Below are 24,090 nucleotides of genomic sequence, written 5' to 3'. Positions count from 1 at the left end.
GAAGTAACTATTAAAAAAATCTAAAGATTGTGATGCCAAAAGTTACTTTAAATCAAATAATGGCTTTCATCCATAGAAACTTTTGGCCTCATAATTACATGACGAATAACTTTCGGACTCATGTGCTAACATACATTAAAGTACAAGGTACATGAATAAATCTAAAATCGGAAACCCAAAATTTGGTCAAATCGAGGCAGTAAAATTCATGTGAATCAATATTCGGTGCTATATATTCAGGCACACCCCCAAGTGTAAATATTCAGATTTTTTCCATAATACGAAACATTTTGTATGAAGTTAAGACAAAATTAGACTCTGAATGGTAGAAGTATCTGTAGACGCATTCATAAAAATATTTTTTTATTCAAAGTTAAAGTGATAATTTAAATTTTTTAACCCTTAACTTGGCAATGTATCTTGTGAGATACATAAAATCGAAAATTTTTTTTGCTCGTAATTTGTACCATTTCGTTTTCAAAATCATACCAATGTTGTGCTGTATGTTTCATTTAAAACATGTGTTTTTTTTATGAATTTTACTTAATGTTTAAAGCAAATTAACAACGTTTTTGTTGCAGCGCGCATGGTTCTTATTCAACTTTCCGAAAATTTCAGTACATTCTCTTACAAAATTGTTAATTATACTGGTATTTTGGGCCAACAAAGCTTGTTTTTTATTTTGAAACCTTCTAAAAGCATCATAAATAACATATAGTTAACTGATTGTTGAAAATACTTTATACATAGCATTTAATTAAGATTTAAACTGTGTGTATCTCACGGGATACACTGCCAAGTTTAGGCCGAATCATGGTTGTATCCTGTGGTACACACTGCCTCGTTTCCAAGCATCGATAGGTGTATCTGTTGAGATACACCGCCAAGATGTAAATAAATCATTGTTGTATCTTCTAGGATACATTGCCAATTCATATCCATATATAGAAAAATTAAATTTCTAGTTATTCAAACGTGAATAACATAATTTATTAATTATAGTCAGGTTACAAGCAACGTGTATATACATTTATCAGTTAATGTAACGTTCATTTGAGAAGACTGTATCAAAATTATATTTATATAACAACAATTTTATAATATGTATATGTACACAAGTCTGCTTATTAATAAAATGAAGGCAAGTAATCAACGTGTCGATCACAAAACCTTGTTTATTAATGTCTGCTTACTTCCTTGAATTTTAAGTTTAAAAACTTCGAGGATAATACTGTTAGTTTTTGCGTTAACTAAAAGCCCTGGACAGGTTGTAACCCAAGCAATTCTCAGAATCCCAACATCTGGTCAGGTATCTTTAGTTCCTGACATTTGAGCGGGAAACCGTACCATAAATTTTGGTTCTATTCTGTCGTTGGATGAAACATATACAAAATAACCTATACAAAATATCCTAATTACGGCAATGTTTATGATGTATCCAGCTCTGTCCTTGCACTCTGATTATTTCCAGTTAAGAGCAAATGAAATTAATTTACCGTTCCACATTAAATTTCTAGATAGTTGGAATATAATTTAACAAATTGTTATAAATTTTGCAGTTTATTTAGGTATAGATATTTCAGAAAGTTGTGTTGAATGAAAATATTGAACAAATTTAAAATTTTGGTTCTAATTTTAAATTCATAAGACAAATTTAGACACATTGTGTTAAAAAAAATAAAAAAAAAAACAGAAAATCCAAAGCAAATTTGTTTGAATAAATTAAATACTATACACACACCGACACTTGTATTTTTGTAAATTATATTTTTAGTACTAATAGTGAACAAATTTTGGATGAACTGTTAATTAGTATTTTGATTTTCATTAGATAATTTCCTTAATACAAAGTTTTTTTATTGTCATTTGAATTTCCTTTTATTTTGCACTACTTAATTTAATGCAAACGGCAGCGGAAAATTAATCAGATTTCAATGAATAAATACAGTACAATTTCGTTCATTTCCGTTCGATCAGGCCAAGCCACAGAGTGCCCATCGTAATTCGCACATGCACTTGGAACACTCAAGTGTCCTTCGCTGTTTACATCTTTCACTTTAATTTTTATTACCATGGTCAGAACGGGATTTACAAACCCCTATACAAACAATCTAAACGTCCATCTGGGTAGGTAGTCGAACGATTTACGCGGGAAAGAGTATTGTAAATTATGGGTCCGTTTTCTTTGAGCAAATGTTATTCATAAATGAATCTGTCGACAAAATTTATATTCTTCTTTATAACTGTATGTTTTTGTGAACTATGTTTAGATTTTCCATTAAAAAACATACCCTTGCACATTATAAATTTTCTTCTATGTTTAATGTTATAATGTGCACTAATGTTACATAGGTTGTATTATTTATTATCAAAATATTCATGCAAAAGCATTAGTAATACTAACAAAATTCCCATGTGCAAGCATTTTTTAATTAATTTACTAAAACATTTATTGAATAAGTAATGAATCATACAGCAAAACTACAATAAATTGTTTCTACTTAAGAGCAACTACAGTTATTTAATTTTACCTCCCACATTAGATTTTTGTAAGGTTGCAATATTTAGCAAACTGATTTGCCTTTTGCAATTTATTCTTAAACATAAATTTAGGCTTCTTATGTTAAAAAAAAATAATAAAAATAATAAACAGAAAGTTTAAAACAAATTTCTAAAAAAAAAATCATGTATATATAGAGTTACTTGTATATATTTTTTAAATTATGTTTTCTATAATAGTGGTATGAATTTTGAATGAACTGTAAATTAATATTTTAATTTTCAGTAGATAGTTTTCTTAACAAAAAAAGTTTATTTTTTGACTGTTACCTATTTAAATTTATAATATTCTTGATATTTACACTGTTTAATTTAATGCAAGTGCTAACAGAAAATTTGCCAATGTTTCAATTAATATATGTAGGTATGAATACGTCAAGCCATTGATGAGTCGCAATTTGTACATTAAAATACAAGTGCAAACTCAAATATTCGTTTTCGCTCTTTACATCTTTCATTTTAAAGTTTTTCTACCATGGTCAGAATAGAATTTACAAGACCCTGTCCCTATACTAACAATCGGACCATCTGGTTAGTTGAATTCCGCGGGAAAATGTGTTGTAAATTATGGGACCGTTCTCTTTGAGCAAATGTTCACAAACGAATCTGGCGGCAAGATTTATTTTATTCTTAACGTTGTTGTTTTTAATTTTCACAATAGTACGCAATAATTATGTAAAAGGATTAATTTATTATATTATATTTTATACTGTTTTAATTGTGTAAAATAATGAATATAATTATATTTGTAAAAAAATCATGAGTTGTCTCAATCTGGTGTTCTGGACCGAGTTTGATTAATAATTATCTATATTTACTGAGATTTTGATACAATTTTAGTACATTTATATCAGACCAACATAAAAATCTGGTTGTATCTTAGGAGATACATTGCCAATATTGCTTAAAATCATGGTTGTATCCCACAGTTCACACTGCCAGCTTTTCGATGAATTTATGCTGTGTTCCTAAAATCTGGCAATGTATCTACACAGATACATTCCAGTACCCCCTAAACCGGGCGGTGTATCTTCTGAGATACATAGTTGTAAACAAAGAACGATTGTGTTGAAAATTATTCTGAACGATTTTTTTACTTTGTAACTTCCATATATGTACAAAAATGTAGAAAGATAATTTTTTGTGGCCTCTTCTGGTTTTGCCAAGTTAAGGGTTAAGTACTTGCTACTTTGACAAATATAAAATACGAGAGTTCGAAAGTTGCTATAAATGAGCTAATTATTTTGATATGTGTGTTTCCAAATTAGCGTGGGTATAATGTTGGGTTAGGTAGTTCTGCAATCAACCAATTATTTATTTTTATTTATACTATTTTGGTGATACCAGTTTCAGGGTTCATCCCCTTTCTCAGCCACCTCGTCAGTAAACTTATAACACTTTAAAAAAGTCAATATTTGGTTAGATTTTTAGACTTATTGGTGTTAATATTATCTGGAAATTGATGTGCCGTTTTTTGATCCTAAAATACTTGATTTTTGACCATTATTCTTGCTGTACCACACGAAAATATTATAAATAAAAATAAATAATTGGCTGAATGTTGAACTATCTAACCTAAAATTATTTTCATCTTTTGTAGACTTTGGCCTCACAGAATCGTAGAGAACAACTTTCAAACTTACAACCCAAGCTAAAATTAACTTAATAGCAGTTAGTTTAATAACAAATAAGAGAAATAAACCTACAAGAAAAAGTAATAATTGTCTTATTAATTATGAAGTAACTATTAAAAAAATCTAAAGATTGTGATGCCAAAAGTTACTTTAAATCAAATAATGGCTTTCATCCATAGAAACTTTTGGCCTCATAATTACATGACGAATAACTTTCGGACTCATGTGCTAACATACATTAAAGTACAAGGTACATGAATAAATCTAAAATCGGAAACCCAAAATTTGGTCAAATCGAGGCAGTAAAATTCATGTGAATCAATATTCGGTGCTATATATTCAGGCACACCCCCAAGTGTAAAGATTCAGATTTTTTCCATAATACGAAACATTTTGTATGAAGTTAAAACAAAATTAGACTATGAATGGTAGAAGTAACTGTAGACACATTCATAAAAATATTTTTTATTCAAAGTTAAAGTGATAATTTACATTTTTTAAGTACTTGCTACTTAGACAAATATAAAATACGAGAGTTCGAAAGTTGCTATAAATGAGCTAATTATTTTGATATGTGTGTTTCCATATTAGCGTGGGTATAAAGTTGGGTTATGTAGTTCTGCAATCAACCAATTATTTATTTTTATTTATAATATTTTGGTGATACCAGTTTCAGGGTTCATCCCCTTCCTCAGCCACCTCGTCAGTAAACCTATAACACTTTAAAAAAGTCAATGTTTGGTTAAATTTTTAGACTTATTAGTGTTAATATTATCAGGAATTTGATCTGCCGTTTTTTGAGCCTAAAATACTTGATTGTTGACCATTATTCTTGCTATACCACACGAAAATAGTATAAATAAAAATAAATAATTGGCAGAGTGGTGAACTATCTAACCTAAAATTATTTTCATCTTTTGTAGACTTTGGCCTCACAGAATCGTAGAAAACAACTTTCAAACTTACAACCCAAGCTAAAATTAACTTAACAGCAGTTATTTTAATAACAAAAAAGAGAAATAAACCTACAAGAAAAAGTCATAATTGTATTATTAATTGTGAAGTAACTATTAAAAAAATCTAAAGATTGTGATGCCAAAAGTTATTTTAAATCAAATAATGGCTTTCATCCATAGAAACTTTTGGCCTCATAATTACATGACGAATGACTTTCGGACTCATGTGCTAACATACATTAAAGTATAAGGTACATGAATAAATCTAAAATCGGAAACCCAAAATTTGGTCAAATCGAGGCAGTAAAATTCATGTGAATCAATATTCGGTGCTATATATTCAGGCACACCCCCAAGTGTAAAGATTCAGATTTTTTCCATAATACGAAACATTTTGTATGAAGTTAAAACAAAATTAGACTGTGAATGGTAGAAGTATCTGTAGACGCATTCATAAAAATATTTTTTATTCAAAGTTAAAGTGATAATTTACATTTTTTAAATACTTGCTACTTAGCCAAATATAAAGGACGACAGGTCCAAAGTTGCTATTAATGAGCCAATTATTTTGATATGTTTTTTTCCATATTAGCGTGGGCATAAATTTGGGTTAGGTAGTTCGGCAATCAACCAATTATTTATTTTTATTTATACTATTTTGGTGATACCAGTTTCAGGGTTCATCCCCTTTCTCAGCCACCTCGTCAGTAAACCTATAACACTTTAAAAAAGTCAATATTTGGTTAAATTTTTAGACTTATTAGTGTTAATATTATCAGGAATTTGATCTGCCGTTTTTTGATCCTAAAATACTTGATTTTTGACCATTATTCTTGCTATACCACACGAAAATAGTATAAATAAAAATAAATAATTGGCTGAGTGTTGAACTATCTAACCTAAAATTATTTTCATCTTTTGTAGACTTTGGCCTCACAGAATCGTAGAAAACAACTTTCAAACTTACAACCCAGGCTAAAATTAACTTAATAGCAGTTATTTTAATAACAGATAAGAGAAATAACCCTAAAAGAAAAAGTCATAATTATGTTATTAATTGTGAAGTAACTATTAAAAAAATCTAAAGAATGTGATGCCAAAAGTTACTTTAAATCAAATAATGGCTTTCATCCATAGAAACTTTTGGCCTCATAATTTCGGACTCATGTGCTAACATATCTTAAAGTACTAGGTACATGATTAAATCTAAAATCGGAAACCCAAAATTTGGTCAAATCGAGGCAGTAAAATTCATGTGAGGCAATATTCGGTGATATATATTCAGGCACACCCCCAGGTGTAAAGATTCAGATTTTTTCCATAAGACGAAACATTTTCTATGAGGTTAAGACAAATATTGGTGGATTGAGAAATAAATCTAAGAAATAAATTCATAATGATGTTGTTAAGTGTAAAATACCTATGAAAAAAGATCTAAAGACTGTGATGCCAAAAGTTACTTTAATTCAAATAATAGTTTTCATCCATAGCAACATTTAGCCTCATAATTGCATGTTAGGTAACTTTCGGACTCGTGCCGCTTCGTATATGTGAAAACAGGTAATTAACCCATCATTCCGGGCACAATTTTGTTTTTGGAACGAAGTACTAGATTAATAAATTTAAAATTGGAAACCCGAAATTTCAACACAAGCCAGTGAAATTCATGAGGTGTATTATTTCACGATATGGATTCGTAAAATTTAAGGCACAATCTCAACATTCAAATTGTAATTGATAGACTCCGGCTTTATCTAGTTAAGTAATTTTATCTTTTTTGTTCAGTAACTGATTTCTGGTTGAATTAATTTTTCTAAATGAAATATTAACATTTTTATTCACTCTATTTAGTATGTTTTTAATTTTGTAAGATAATGTTTCAATAAAATTCAGAAAATAATATCTACCTATGTCTTCCTTAGTATCATGGTCCGTTTTGAACAACGAGCAACATTGTTTTTTTTTTAATTTTGTATCTTATTTTGTCAATTAGATTGTGGATTAATTTTACTTTAAAGTCATTATTTATTGCAATTTGTTTTATGGACTGAAGTTCTTTATTATAGTTTTCATGGTTTAGATTAGAATTGAACAATATTTCAATTAAAGATGCAAAAGTTGATATTTTATGAATTCATAGGTGGTTGGAAGAATTGCAAATAATGTTGTCTGTGTATGTTTTATTGGCCCAATATCTTACAAAATTAAAAACATTCTTGGAGAAATATTAAACACGAGAGGCCAAAAGTTGCTATAAACGAAGTCATTCTTTTCATCTTTAGTACACTTTGACCCCATATGGATTCATACAAAACAACTTTCAGGCTCACAGTCCAAGGAAACATTAAATTAGTAACCCTTGTTTTAAGAATACCAAATCGTCTTTCAAATATCGGCGGATTGAGAATTTAATAAATCAAAGGGACAGATTTATAATTATGTTGTTTACTGTGGAGTATCTACGAAAAAAATCCAAAGACTGTGATTCCAAAAGTTAATTTAAGTCAAATAATAGTTTTTATCCATAGCAACATTTGGGTTCATAATTACTGCTCCATTAAAATATTAAACTGGTCTTTCAAATTTCGCTTGTTTCTTGGATAAAATAATATAAAATACGAGAGGCCAAAAATTGCTACAAATATAATTAATGATTATAAAAGAGTATAAGTAATTATTTTCATCTTTAGTACACTTTTGTCACACAAATTCATACAAAACAACTTTCAGGTTCACAACTCAAGCTAAAGTTAAATTAATTGTCGTTGTTTTAAGATTATCAAATTGTGATTCAAATACCGGAAGAAAGAAAAACAAATCTAAGAAACAATTTCATGGTGATACTATTAACTGTAAAGTACCCATGAAAAAAATCTAAAGAATGCGATATCAAAAGTTACTTTATATCAAATAATACATTTCATGCATAGTAACATTTGATCTTATAATTACATGTTTCGGAATAATGAGCTTCATATCTATCATTTCAAGTACAATTTTTGTTTTTGGAAATGAAATTCCAAGTGATTAGAAAATAAAACAGAAGCTCAAAAATGTATGGAAACGATGCATGACGTTCCAAGATATTAATTCCTAAAATTTAAAGCACACCCTTAAGCAAATATCCAGATTGGCTCCATAAGTAGAAAAATAATTTAAGAGATTAACAAAAACTTGTACTGCTAATTGTAGAAGTGCCTGTACACACAACCATAAAAGTAAATTTCTTACTCCAACTTAAACTGGTATTTTAAAATTGACATGTACGCCTTTCTTGGAGAAATATAAAAAGAGAGGTTAAAAGCTGCTAAAAAATAGTAATGTTTCTTTTTTCGAAATCGCGCAGTAATGTGCTTTTTCTATGTTCAAAAATCGGCACAGAAATTAAATGCGGTGTTGTCATATTAGTATTATCTACCTCCACAATTACATTTTACAAGGTTATAAATTGTTTTTCGGTTTAGCAGTAATTCTATACTCTTTGTTAACCCTTTTTATTAGTTATTAGAAACACATCCGGTTTATTAATTTTATAAATATAATTTATTAACTAAATTTGCGCGTAATCTCGCAACGTCGCAACCTTGCATGGCAACAGCGGATTTCTTGAAGTGCAGCGACATTCTATGGCAGCGAACAATGTGTATCCACATAACCTGTAATAAGTTTTTGTTCGGTGCAGAAACAACCATGGAAAACATTATATGGAGAATATCTCATTTTGCATACGAGTATTTCGCTGAAAAAGAAAATTCTGTGAAATCAACATTTTGGGCTACATAGTCGTTGTTAAAGTCAACTCTGTTAATATAAAACAGCATAGATATAATCTAAGTACACCAAGTTCTCAAGCAAAAAATATAGGTTATGTTTCCCAGAAATCAAATATATTTACAAGAGAAAACTTACGAAAATTTTTAACAGAGGCCCGTGATTAATGTACCTAATGTCAAAGGTAATCTCAAAGAAGGTCAATCACATTGTCTATAAAACATAATGTTTTAGGTATATTTTTTATTCGAAGTTGTAGGAGTATGCGGAATGGAAGAATTTGAACAATTTTCTTGTATCTACATAACCTATAATAAGCTTTTATTATTATTACAGAACAGATTATTAGCTTACATGCCCATTTTAAATGAAAGTATGAAGCATACCTCTTATTTTTCGGCACTTTTAATATTTTTGCTTGCAGAAAGATCTGTAGCAATTGCAAAATAGAGATGGATAGCAATAATAACAAGCAGTTTACATGCATTCGACCGAACTTGCAAAAACTGGCAGATAATATATCAAATTTATTACCTAAAAACTCAGCCACAGTTTATGAAAAGCGGTATGAATTTTTTTTTGCGCAGAAACAACCATGCAAAATATATGGAGAACACCTCATTGCATACGAGTATTTCGCTGAAAAAGCAAATTCTGTGAAATCTTTAACACTTTGGGCTGCATAGTCGTAGTTAAAGTCAACTCTGTTAATAAAAAACAGCATAGATATATCTAAGTACACCAAGTTTTCAAGCAAAAAATATAGGTTACATTGCCAAGAAATCAAATATATTTACAAGAGAAGACTTACCAAAATTTTTAACAGAAGCCCGTGATTAAATGTACCTGATGTTAAAGGTGATCTCAAACAAGGTCAATCACATTGTCTATAAATCATTATGTTTTAGGTTTATTTTTTATTAGAAGTTGTAGGAGCATGTGGAATGGATAAATTGAAAAATAATGACGGCATTCAAGACAAAAACGATACGCTAATAATTAAAATTCCAACGTCTAAAACTGGCAAAGCACGAGAATTTACAAATATGTGTAAAAATATTTATCCAATTGAAATATAGTAAAAATACCTAATTTTAAGACTGCACCAGACAAATCATTATTTATACATTACATTTGGATAGTGAATGCAGCAGCTGCTGCATTGTACAAATATACCTGCAAACACACTGTAACAAATTATGCAGACACCTCTTTTGACTAAAAGATATATATTTAACTTTATCCATACGTTGTCAACTTTGTTAATAATTGCAATCTCTAACTTCATAAGAAATATGAATAATCTACTTTGGTGTTTTATAGTAGTATTAAATGTTCATTGAATATAATTGCATTTACTACGAAGTAAGCTTTCCTAGTTTTAAGTTGTTTTCTTTTCTCTTTGATTGTCTTAATTTCTTCAGCCTCTATGTGGCTGTTTTAATTCCAAAAAATTGTTTCTGAATAAACTGATTCATACCACTTTTTCTTTCTTTTACTCGAAAACAGTTTAAACTATAACTCCAAATATTTACCTACTTTAAAACGTGTCAAGCATTCGCTTGTTGTAAATGATGCAACCATAAATACAAATTTGAACACTGATATGACAGGTTTGAGGCTAGGATGTGGTTTTCATATCACCCATTACTTGTTGCCTAAATCTGGCGCGAGGCCAAAAGTTATTATTGACGTATATATATATATATAATCAAAAAACCTATTTATTATATATTTATATATATATAATAAATTTCATAAAATAGCATACTCTGGTATTTGTTTTATTGAATACAAATTGGCAAAATCAAATTTTTCAAGTTTTCAAAGAAGCGGGATTTTGGTACTGCATTTGGGGGCGAAGGAAGTCTGTCGAAATAACTTTCGACCATTTTTTTTTTGTTTATGACACGATGACTTCAACCTGCAATATAAAATAAACATTCCAATGGTTGGAAGACGTGTAATTTTCGGACTTCTTCACGGAAAAGACTAGAAATCCATCTTCATTCAGCTTCATAAACTTTTCACGAGCGGCGCTTGTCCTTGGACTTCCTAGAAAAAAAAAATCATAGCGGCTACAGCTTCGTAAATGCCTTGTATAAGGGTTCATCACGACTTGTTAAATTAATTTTCAATGTTACAAAAATTACGACTAACACAACAAACAATTTTCTACAACAGTTTAACTATCAGTTTTTATTCATCCTCTTGGAAACTATAGGATTCTATTCACTTTTTTCATCTGTCGTAAATAAAACAATTTCCTTTCCTCAAAATCTATTTTATCTGAAAAAGTTTGAAGTGCTCTTCGTTAGACATTTTCCTCGTGCGAATAATTTGGCGACAGCCTTTTCGTACAAACCTCAAGACAACCTGATATCTCGTAAACATAAGCACAAAGCCCTCGAGTAGGCTTTATCGAGAGAAATGCAAAGAAGTCGTCGCCAGCAGCTGCGACGTTTACGCCGAAAAGGGAAATTCTAATGCTCTTTTTATAACGAGACTCCTTCGAAAAACCATTAAGAATATTGCTTGCCAAAATTTATTATTTACAAACGTATTACATTACTGTCATTGTACGCAACTCTAACGTCGTTTATTTTTCATTGTTATGCATTCCAGATATGTATTTCTTTCTTCACGGAGCGACAGCGACCGTTATTGGGACCCACTTTCTCCCTCGCCACCACCTATTTAACATACGCTTTGATGCCGATCCGTCTGAAAGACGCCCTCCTAGCGGGAACGGTTTTGGCTTTGACCCAAGTTATTTTGCTTGTTTACGTGGGACAAGTGTACGCCATCGCAGACGTAAGTATGATTTATTGCGGCGTTACGTAGACGTTATCTGGCCCTAAGGCATATCGGAACAGTCGAAACAAATTTATTTTCGGGCTGGGCTGGTCGGCGATAAATTAATCAGTCGAATGGGATTAAGCAAAGAAGTGAACAGACCTGGAAGATTGGGGCTTTGCCAAGGCAAAACCGCAGTTTGAGATTAAATTAAGGTTTTGAGGTTTTGGTGGTAGAAAGCCAAATTCTGGACGTCAGTGTTGTCGATTGTGCTGATGCTGGCTGAAGATGTTAACAAGACTAGGATGGTTATTAATTTGCAAATTTAAACAATAAAATCAATAAAATTTGTTATAATTATTAACATCATAAAAAATCTGTAGCTGTACGCACGTAGTCGGCACAGAAGTGACAGGGGAATAAGATATATAAAGTTTAAACGCTTAAAAAAATATACTCCTATTATTTTTCTACGAGTGTGAGGTAAGTAGCACTTTATGTCGTACTCTTCAGTGAGGTAAATAACTTTTACTGTACACTTAACATAAAAATAATTTTTATGATATCGTGTAGATGATAAAACGCTAAGCAAAATTTGGATAAACATACCAACCAATAATAGGACGACCTCATCTCCAAAATTTACATTAGTAAATATTATTTCAATATTATAAAATAGATTATCCTTTACATGTGGTTTATGAATCTGTGTTCACGTTTTACTCTAGACATCTAGATTTTTGGAAAAAATCAAGATTGCGTAACACAATTTTGCAATTTAACTTTGAAACTGACAAATTGAATACTTTGAAATGTTACGTATATTTTAAGGTTGTCGTAATCATTGTAAATCATTAATCAAAATTTATTCGTTTCACCCTTCCAAAAAATTTAAAACGTCATCTTAAAATTTTGCAGACTAAATCCTCAATTTCTTTATCAATGCACTCATTGATTTTAGAATTACTTATACAGGGTGATCCAAAAAAATTAATAGATGAGGCATTTAATTGTATTGATTAAAATCACGAACTACTCACTCCATTTCTGCGAAAATTTGGGAATATAGTATTGTTATTAATTATTATTGGTATTACACTGCATCTATCCAAATTGACGACGAGTCTTTGCATAAATGTTGATGATGTCATCACAAAATTTTATATTCTGAAAAACTCACTTGAAATGAACGCGTAGCATGCTTCTTCACATTTACATACATATCTCTATTTTAACTTATAAGGGTTAACAATTATCATAAAAAATTGGTCTAAAGAGTTTAGACAGTACTTCCCTCGCTGTCGGAAACTTGACGACTGCATGCCTATTGTGTTTTTTTCTCATTACATTTTTGTAGTGGAAATTAAAAAAAAATTGCGATGACGTCATCAACATTTTTGCAAGGACAAGTATATCAGTTGGGATAGATGTAGTGTAATACTAAGAATAAAATTATTGTATTCCCAAATTTTCGGGAAAATGAATTGGGTCGTTTTGAATATTGATTTTTTATAATCAATAAAATAACGAAACAATTTACTCACGTATACGGCGCCGGTGTGTAATATGAGAGGCAACTGAAAATCGTTTATGTATAAACATTCTTAATTTAAGATGACAAGCGTAAAAACATACGTGAGAGCAAACAAAGAAACTGTAAACAAAACGACCATCGGTTTTATTGCTTCGACTTCCGCTTATTATATAAAACATTGGGTTTTATTTTAATTTTTGACGGTGGAATTCACAATTGGTTGATTATAAACATGTCTATTCCACATTCGCGGAACCTAGTCAGCGCATAAAACAAATGCACGTCTGTAATGTTAAAGTCGATGTAAATAAGCGTGCTACCCTTATGTTTCAACCGAGTTTTTACTTTAAAAAATTTTGTGTCTACCAAATCGGGTTGGTCCAATGTAATACTAAGTGTTGCCATTAATTTAATCAATAAAATAAATTGACTTCATAAATTTTTTTGAGCCACCTTTTAAGAAAATCTAAAAAATATGAATGGAATGATAAATCACAAGTACAAACTCATCATATTTTTTGCAATTTAGATAGGATTTATTCAGCAAAATTTAAGGGTGACGTCATCAATTTTTTTAGGAGGAATGAACAAATACATTTTGAACAAAAGTTTACCATGCTTATAATAACTTTAAAGTATCTCCAAGATTTCAAAGCATTGGGTTTTGTAATTCCTGATTAAATCAATAAAATAAATTGACACATTCATTAATTTTTTTGAGTTACCCTGTTTATGCAAATCCAAAAATATGAATGGAATGATAAATCACAAGTACAGACTCATCATATTTTGTACATTTTAGATAGGATTTATTCAGCAAAATTTTGGGGTGACGTCATCAATTTTTTAGGGGGGATGAGCAAATACATTTTGATAAAAAAATTACCATGCTTATAATAACTGTAAAACATCTCCAAGATTTCAAAGCTCGAGAAGTAAAAGGTAAAATTTTTTGATATCACAATTTTTCGTTTTTTCATGTCTTTTATTTTTTCAATGTTTCATTTGATTTTATAATTTTTTGTTTATTAAATGTTTCAAAATTCAAATTTTTGATTTTTCATTTCTCGATTTTCCGATTTCTTTCATTTTCAATGTTTCGATTTTCCGATTTTACCCTTTTTCGATTCTTTCGATTTTTAAAATTTTTGTTTCTTCAATTTTTCAAGTTCATCACATCCAGTTTCAAGATTACATAATGTTTTCATTTCATACCTTCTCGGTTTTTCTTTTCTGGTTTTTCAGTTTTAGTCTTCCAGTTTTTCCATTTTTCCATTTTTTTGATTCAAAAAAACGAAAAATTATAAATCGAAAAACTAAAAAAATCGAAATGACTGAAAAATCGAAAGACCTAAAAAACAAGAAATAGCAAAATCGATAAAGTGGAAATAACAAAAATTGCAAATTAAGGAATTGAAGAAAGGAAAAATTTAAAAACGAATCGAGTTGAAAGATTGGAAAACTCAAAAATTGTAAAATCGAAAAACTATGGAAACATTAAAATTGTAAAATAAAAAAACTGTAACATTGAAAGATGGAAAAGTTAACTATCGAGAAATTGAAAAATCGAATAAATAAAAAATTTCAAAATCCAGTTTAGTTGAAAAATGGAAAAATTTTCAAATCGTAAAATTGAAAAAGGGAAAATTTTAAAAAATTATAATTATTATTATATATTTAAAATGAAGACTAGAAGCATTGATAATCAAAATTTGAGGAAAGGGAAAATGAAAAATCAGGGAACTGAAAAATCTAAATTTTTGAAAAAACAAAAAATTAAAAAATCCGGGTTGAAAAATCTAGATATTGAAAAATTTCACATTGAAAAGAAGAAAAATTATAAAATGAATACATTGAAAAACTGACAATTTGAAAAATAAAGAAATGAAAAATTCAACAATTGAAATATTAAAAATTAAAACATTCAGAAGTTGGAAAATGGAAAAACTGAAAAATTCAACAACGAAAACTCGAAGAGTTACATATCATATATTTGAAGGAACAAAAAAAACAAAAATAAAAAATTGCAAATCGAAAAATTGAAGAAACGAAAGTTTGAAAAAATTTAAACTAAAAAAACAAAAAATTATAAAATCGGAACGTTGCAAAATCGAAAAAGTGGAATTTAAAAAATAGCAAATCAAAAAATTGCAGAAACAAAAAATTGAAAAACTATTAATCGAGAAACTTAAAAATCTCAAACGATTAATCAATCGAAAAATTGCGAAAATTAAATTGTATCGAGAAATTCAAAGCTTAAAAATCGAAAATTTGAAAATCAAATAATTGAAAACGTTTTTAAATCCAGCAGTTGAAAAATGGAAAAATTCTCAAATCTTAAAATAAAAAAATGAAAAATTTTAAAAATTATAATTATTGTTATATATTTAAAATAAAGACTAGAAAAATTGGTAATCAAAATGTGAGGAAAGGAAAATTTGAAAAATGGGGGAACTGAAAATTCTAAATTTGAAAAAACAAAAAATTAAAAATCCGTGTTGAAAAATCCAGATATTGAAAATTTTCACATTGAAAAGAAGAAAAATTATAAAATGAATGCACTGAAAAACCGACAATTTGAAAAGCAGAGAAAATAAAAACCGCAACGAAAAATTGAAGAAGTGAAAATTCAAAAATTGAAAAATTGACATATTAAAAATTGAAAACTAGTGAAATTACAAAATCTAAAAATTGAAACTTTTAGACGTTGGAAAATGAAAAAACTGAAACATTTCACATTGTTAAAAAGATTTATAAAATCAGAGCATTGAAAAACCTAAAATCTGAAAAATAAGGAAAATAAAAATCCCCAACGAAAAATTGCAGTTCGAAAATTAAAGAAATGAAAAATTTAAATTTTTAAAATTGAAAACTCGTGAAATTGCAAATCGGAAAATTGCTAAATGTAAAAAATGAAATATCCAGAAGTTGGAAAATCGGAAAACTTGAAAATTCAACAATGAAAACTTGAAGAGTTACATATCGCATAATATGAAGACATAAAAAAATGAAAAAATTGAAAAATTGCTAATCGCAAAATTGAAAAAACTGGAATTGGAAAAACAAGAAATTATAGAGCCGGAACATTGAAAAATCGAAAAAATTAAAAATGGGAAGCTTAAGAAATTTTAAATAGGAAAATTGCAAAATTTAAAAATTGAAAAATTTTAAACTTGGAAAATATTAACTTGCAAACTCCAAAAATTGCAAATCAAAAAACTCAAGAAACAAAAAAAGAAAAATTGAAGAACTGGAAAATTAAAGGCAAAAAATCTGTGGGGATGCTATTTACACTACTGGTTTTAACTTTATTTTTTATTTTTTTTGTTTTCTGATAACCTCTATCAGAAAACAAAAATCGCAAGGTTTTTTAAAATTTCTTCAAAGAAGAAGTATTTATTGGGCTGTACTTTAGGGGCAAGAGAAGTTCTGTTGAAATTACAATCAACCAATATTTTTATTTAAGATATTCAGGACGTGAGTTACTGCGGATCCGATGTACAGAAATAACTGATCCATTTTACGGAAATCTTATTTTACTTGGAGTGATGTATGAGAAAACACACTACCCATTTCCTAAATGGAACAACGACATAATGCTTTGTGTTTTTAAGAGATATTTTTTTTTATATGTAGATAAAGTATATGGAAAATAACACACGAGTTCGACCCTCAAAACTGGCAATCAATCTTAATGTAGCAAATTTAGTTAAAATTTTACATATTGGTAGTTACAAAGATGGATGAAAGTGGTTCCCATCTACAAATAAAAATATGAAGAATTTTATAAAGTAAGAAAACTGTCACTTTTCCTTAATACCTTCTTTGAGCTCTTAACAAATTGAAACAGTAAGACCTTTTTTCTGACATCGGTTCAATGTACCGAAATTTATCGTGTTTTCAGGGTGTTTGAGTAAATTAAGTGAAACCTGGTGACAATCAAATTAATTACAACGTAATAAATTGAAAATTACTGATTGAAAATGGGTAGATCTCAGAGGATAAATTTTCTGTAGTTGCTTGAGAGACTGTTATCGATCATTATTATTAAAGAAAACAACAATTTGAACCTACTTCTCGTTGTATTATTTAAAAAAACAGTCGCTAATTCCTTTTTTGCCGATCGTTTCCAAGTGGTTAAATTAATTGTCTGATAATGACAAATCACCAAAAGTAATCACTGTCTTTAAAATACGACAGGGAGAATTGGGTTCTAGCAATTCGTTTTATTTATTTCTTTAATTTATCAAAGAAACATTTTGTAGCTTTTTGCTTCAATTAATAATGGCAAAGGTTGTTAATTAAACCATCAGTTCTGATTTGTAAATTTTGTATACAATTCACTGACATGCTTTGAATTAACCACAGTCACCTCATGGAGTGAATTCGAAATCTATATTGTATAAAATATTTCTTTGGTTCGTGGTTTAAGAACACTCCTCGAGAAATTAACTAACCTTGAACTTATGTTAGAAATTACAATCTGTTGTTATTACAGTAATATTTTCTGATTTTTTTGAAATTTTATTCAGTAATTACACTAATTTCAGTAAATCTGTGTAGGAACTTATATTGTACCACAACAATCTGTTGTTAATGTTATATTCGCCTAAAGCTATTGTTTTTATGTTTCACATACATCTATACTGGGAGTTGGAGTTTAGTTTGAAAATTACACACCATGCCCTATTTTTAAAGTTCATAACATGCAATATCAGGCAAAAATGTTATAAAATACAGGCTTCCATGTGAAAAATTTCAAAAATACTTGAACTTCGAGCAACATCGCATTAAATTTTCAGAAATAAAAAGTTCGTTTTCAAGTCCTAATATATCAGTCAGGACATGGAAAAATATATAGGGTGTTCAATTGAAAAAAACGAGGTATCACGTTGCGCCTCAACGGTAGAACACTCAGTTTAATAGAAAATACTTTCAATAGATGCAGCTGAAAGTATTCTATACAGGATGTCCCAGTTGACACTCCACGGATAAAGATATTGAAATTCTGCAAACGCTATTGTTTTTAGCTTGAAGACGTCGCGATGCAAACCTATATGCTTTTTTTAATAGCAACGTGTTGTTTTTTAATTGATTTTGATGGACAAAACTTTTATTTTATTTATTTATCTCATTTTCAGTTGAAAAAAATATATATAAATGCGCGAGGCCGACGGTATATTTGCAAGGTAGTAAATTAAGCTTTCCGCTAAACTGAAAACAATGGCGTTTACAGAATTTCAGTATCTCTATCCGTTTTTTTGGGACACCTGCATCTTTTAATTCTTATATCTACCATAACTGTCTTGAACTTCATTCACAGCAATAATAAATTTAATCACATTCCTGTTGAAGTCATATTTGGTCAAATGTGCTGTAAAAGCTGTGGATAAAATAACATTATTATAAAAAATTACCCGTCTGTGTTGTCATGAAAGTGGAGAATTCATGTTATGTCACACTCTAAAATGGCGGAGAGTGTTCTCATCTCAGGTGCAAATGGTGAAACAACATGATATTGAGAACACAAATAAAAACGTATTTTGCAGAAGTCGTACTCCATTTATTTACGTTTTGTAACGAAAGCCGGGGATTGATAATAGGGGTTGTGGCGCTCCATGGACCCACTAGTACCAGTTCTGGCCGGTATTGGCGAAGAAGTAAGCGGTTGGTCGGACGCCAGCTCTCACTCTGAAGAGGGAGCACCTGGGGTATTTTAGCCGGAGAGGAAAATTTCCCGTTACAAATTTAAATATGGGAAAAACTATCTACAAAAGAATTTTCGCCAAATAAAAAGAAATCAAAATTCGGTTAAGGTCGTCCTGTGGCCTCCCTGGTGGCTTTTCATTGTTGTTTGTCTTTGGCCATTCTTGTGAGCTGTCCCCAACTTCTCCCCGTCTCTGTTCTTTCTCTCTCAGTAACTCTTCTCCAGCTGGTTGCCGGTCTTCCTCTGTTCCTATCTCCTTCTTTAGTCCACTTTAGTGCATGTTTTGTGATGTCCTTGTTGTCTTTCCTTATTGTGTGGCCTATCCAGTTCCACTTTTTTCTTTTGGCTTGTTCTCTCACACTTTTTTGCTGTGTTATTTTCCATAACTTTTCATTTCGGATCTTTCTTGGTCAGTATATTTTCAGTATTTTGCGTAGACATTTATTGACAAAAATTTCTATTCTTTGTTGTTGTTTTCCTGTCATGGACCATGTTTTACTGCCGTACAAAAAAACAGATCTTACATTGCTGTTAAAGATACGTAACTTAGTCTTTTGCGTAATATGTGGCGATGACCAGATGTTCTTTAATGTTCCGAAGGCCCCTTGTGTTTTCCAAATCCTTTGCTTTATGTCTTCTTCCGTTCCTCCCTCCATGCTAGTTACGCTTCCTAAGTAGCAGAACTCGTTTACTTCCTTTATTTCTCGTTATTTAAGAGTAATTTTTCTCGTGTTAGAGTTTTTCCCGTTTTCATTAGGACAGTTTTATTCGCTTTAATCTTCATTCCCACCTTAGCTGCTTCTCTTACAAGTTTTCCTAACATCCTCTTAATATATTTTTCATGCTTGACATTAAGCAGATATCGTCTGCGTAGTCTACGTCTGCTAGTTTCCTATTGTATAGTGGGCTCAAGCTTATTCCATTTTTCTGGTTTATTGTTTCGCATAATATATGGTCCAGATAGATATTGAAGAGTAATGGGGATAGTATGCACCCTTGCTTGAACCCTTTTTTATTTTTCGACTTGACACGTTGCATTGGTCTAGATCATTTTGATGAGGTTTATCATTTTTTTTATTTTCCACATTGTTCCATGATTTATCCTATCGAATGCTTTCTCAAAGTCCACGAAGACCAGGATCAGGTTTGCGTTTCGTTCGATTGTCTCTTCTATTATCATTCTCATCGTTGCGATTTGATCTATACAGGATCTACCTCTTCTAAAACTCGCTTGTTCTTGTCTCAAAGTATTGTCTATTTTCTACTTTATTCGTTGGTTGATTATATGTGCCAGCATTTTATTTGCTGTGGTCAGTAGGGTCACTCCTCTTCAGTTCTTACATTCTTTTATGTCGCCTTTCTTGGGTACCTAATTTTACTATATTCCCCTTCTTCCAGTCTTTTGGTATCTCCTCGTTTGTCCAAACATCCTCTATTAATGGTATTAGTAGTACTGTGGTGCTCACTGTGTCCGCTTTCCATATTTCCGCAGGTATTTCATCAGCTCCTGGCGACTTGTTATTCCTCATTATTTGATCGCTTCTTTGGTTTCCTTTTGGGATGGTTTTTCGGTCCTGATATTCAGTAGCTCGCACCTTTCCTCATTGTCCTCTATGCTTGCTGCTTCTGTTTCCACACCTTCTTTTTCAATATTTTCGTTATTTTATATACTTCTCTGATATTATTCGTTCCTACCGCTTCTTCCGCTTCTTGTGCTAATTTGTTCGTCCATGTTGCTTTCTCCTTCTTTGCACTTTTCTTTATTTCCCTGTTTAGCTTCCCGTATTCTGCTCTCTCATTTCATTCATCTTGGCTTTAATGTATTTCCTTTTCTTCTCCATATGACCTAGCACTTCCTTTGTTGTTTCTTGTATGTTTTCTTTTATCTGTTTCCATTTACAATCTATGCATTCTCTATTGTTCTGATTTTTGGTTTTTATTTGTTCTAGTCGGGCACTCAATTCTGCTTTAATATCTATTTCTTTTATTATTTTTTCCTTCATACGGCTTCTTCGATTCTGTTTACGGCGCATATTCTCATTCTCATTTCAGCAATCATTAAGTGATGGTCACTGCCCACATGTGATGACCTTTTGTTGCGTACATCTAATAAGCACCTTCTCCACTTACTGCTTATTAATATGTGGTCAATTTGGTTTCGTGTTTTATGGTCTGGTGAGATCCATGTTACTTTGTGATATTTTTTATGTGGGAATAAAGTGTCTCCGATTACCAGATTTGTTTCCTAGGCAGAATTCTATTAATCTGTTACCATTATCATTATTGTCCCCCACTTAGGCGTTCTGGTCCCCCATTACTATGGTCACGTCACCTTTGTTGATGTTTCTTATCACTTCTGATAATTCCTCATAGAATTTATCTTTCAGGTCATTTTCTGTTACATTTGTAGGTGTGTAACACTATACAATTGTAAATTTCCTGACTGATGTCTTCATTCTTACTGTTATAATTCGGTCTGAAATGGGATTCCATTGTAACATACTCTTTCTATCTTCACGGGATAGCGGGATGCCTACTCCACCCATGCTTTTCTCGCTTTCCTCTTTCCCTGAGTAAAGCAAAACGCTGCCATTTCTGTTTGTTATTTCTTCATTTCCTGGCCATCTTGTCTCACATAACCCTAGAATCTTGATATTGAGGAGATCCATTTCGTGTATTATCTGCGCCAGCTGAGTTGTTTCTAATATTGTTCTTACGTTCCAGGTTCCTATTCGTGTTTTGTTTTTCATTCCAAAGATTTTGTTGTTTTGCTTCGTTTTGGTTTCGTTGATGTGTAAATTTAAGGTGAGTGAGTCATCAGCTCTCTGAAACGGGGATAATACACCGAACAAGGAGGCATCGCGCTAATCCCATGCCCAACTAGGTACTTAAGGTACGGTACGGTACGGTGTGGGTGACGACGACGCTTAAAAAAACTAGATTAGTTCTCTGAACGCTTTTATCTCCTTTTTTCCTTCTCTTCACCAAGTCCATACATTAAATGTTCTCGAGGCGACGGAGCGAGGTGGTTGTCACGTAATAACTTTAGAGGAGTACCGTCTCCTCCGGTGGAGTTGTAAACGGAGCCCGAGCTGCAAAGCATTCCGTCCGGGTACAGTTTCACCATAAATCCAGGTCCACCAGGAGGTACTGGGGACCGGGATTGAATCAAGCGGCGTCCCTACCGACTTGGACCCACCGGAAGACGGTAGCAGGACTCTTACGGAGTTATTTATCTGGAAATATGCCCAAGTCGATAGTGTGCATGCGGAGCGGGCTGAGGAGTAACCGCGAGGTACCAAAGTAACCCTGTCCGTGGGATGTCAATAGTCTTAGAGTTAGGACGCAACACATCTATACCAAGTAGAACCATAGTAGTGACGAGATTTGGATGAACGGTGGCGGGGACATCGCCAATCCTCTTCTCGAGGTTATAGGTTCTTTCGATCAAGAGAACTCTGCCAGTGACTATCCGAGTCTAGAGGCGGGGATTCGATAAGAGATAACGTTTCGTTGCTGTTGCACGGAGACAGCTTCTCTACCACTAAACGTTCCGGCGGCTCAGGTGCCCAGCTGGCCGCCGTAGACGATATCGAAGAGCACCACGGAAACGTAGGAACTAAAAATTTGAGTGGTACCACGGTAGGCCAACTCTGGAAGTGCTGCGACGGTTTCGACATGGTTTAAAATCGCTGTTCGTTTCCCGGGGCACAGGAAGAGTCTTTCGACATAATTCCACTTCACCCACACCTCGCCACAGGACAACCATAGCGAATTCGAGCAGGAAGAACTGTAATGCCCGGTTGCGTCAGGCGTATCTGGCCGCCGTAATCTGAGTTGGAACTGGAGAACCTCGGAAGTCACTTCAGTGAATATATTGATGGTATCCGGACAATAGCTGACTGTACAAAATGGCCTGTAAAAAGTACTGTCCAAGACGGCCGTGACGGCCTGCACAAGACTTTCTAGGTAGTTGACGTCGGTTCATGATCTCGTTCTCGAGAACTCCATGAGTCGGTAAATAAAATTCCCGGAACTCCTCGCCAAAGTTGTCAGAGGAATACCACAGAGCTCGGTTATTTCGTTACCATTCCAACGGCTTGTCATGCATTATTTTACGCAGAATGCCTGTTTTTTGTTATTTGTAGGGGTAGCTTTAAAGAGTTTTTCAAAGAACCTATATGACCAGTCCTGAAAGCTTCCCGAGACTCCTGGGTAGGGAGCAGCTAGAAAGCCTGCACGGATGGATCTGCATCTATGGACAACGCGACAAAAAGGTTTGTTAAAGATGAAGATAACAGAGCAGCCTGGTGGACCGAGCAACTAAAAGATTTAAAACGTCGAGTCCCAAAAGCACGAAAAAAATGGCAGTTGGCTCGTAAACGAGAGAGGAAATTGGACGGATACGAGAGATGTAGGTTCGAGTACCAAGGCTTGCTCAGACATTATAAAAAGACCATCAAGAAGACAAAGGTCTTGGTGGAGGAATTTTGTTCGGTTTGTTGGCAATGCAGATCCGTGGGGTGCAGTTTATCAGCTCTGTAGGAGTGAGAAGAACGAAGGACTGATAGACGTATGGGACGGTGATAGGAAAACGGAAACTTGGAGGGAGACGGTAGAGGTACTGTTGAGAGAGTTTACCCCAGTTGACGTTCCCGTGAACTATGAATTGTATGAAGGGGTGGAGGTTGTCGTAGAGAGAGTGAATTATGATGAGGTTGAAAGGAGCGTGGGGAATATGAGGAAGAGGAAGCCGCCGGGAATGGATGGTGTGACGCCTGAAATGATGACGGTTGTGTGGAAGACTGTTCCGGACTATGTGATGGAGGTATTTAATGCATGTATGGGAGAAGGATGGGTTCCGGACGAATGGAAGGTTGCGCGGCTGGTCATCTTTTTGAAGGGCATGGATAAGGATAGGTCATTTCGGAGGTCGTATAGACCTATCTGCATTTTCAGTGTGATGAAAAAAGTGTTTGAGAGAGTACTGGTGGGGAGATTGGCGAGGGTACTTCAAAGAAGAAGGTCGAGGGCTCCGTTCGGATTCGTGAAAGGATTGGGAATACAGGATGCGTGGATAAGAGTGAAACAGGTTGTGGTGTGGTCGGAAAAGAGTAATGAGAAAATGAATAA

The 24,090-nt window shown here is 32.2% G+C and overlaps 1 protein-coding gene and 1 long non-coding RNA gene across 6 annotated transcripts in view; both read left to right on the top strand.

The window, feature by feature from the left end:
• LOC135130705 (uncharacterized protein) overlaps positions 1–24,090 on the top strand; it is a 573,502-nt gene that overhangs the window by 464,925 nt on the left and 84,487 nt on the right. For all 5 annotated transcript variants that reach the window (XM_064058149.1, XM_064058144.1, XM_064058145.1 and 2 more), the window contains one exon: positions 11,546–11,734. In XM_064058149.1, the coding sequence (XP_063914219.1) occupies positions 11,546–11,734 (189 nt within the window). The remainder of the gene's footprint in view (positions 1–11,545; positions 11,735–24,090) is intronic.
• LOC135130709 (uncharacterized) lies at positions 7,814–10,282 on the top strand. Its single transcript, XR_010280837.1, has 4 exons — positions 7,814–9,104; positions 9,155–9,293; positions 9,345–9,778; positions 9,829–10,282. It is a non-coding gene; the product is annotated as an uncharacterized LOC135130709 (long non-coding RNA).

The sequence above is a fragment of the Zophobas morio genome, unplaced genomic scaffold (assembly GCF_036711695.1).
Source record: "Zophobas morio isolate AGI-343-1 ecotype UQ-CSIRO unplaced genomic scaffold, CSIRO_AGI_Zmor_V1 ptg000017l, whole genome shotgun sequence".
Lineage (NCBI taxonomy): Eukaryota > Metazoa > Arthropoda > Insecta > Coleoptera > Tenebrionidae > Zophobas > Zophobas morio.
The sequence above is the reverse complement of the archived record's forward strand: the minus strand, read 5'-3'. Positions and strand labels throughout refer to the sequence as shown.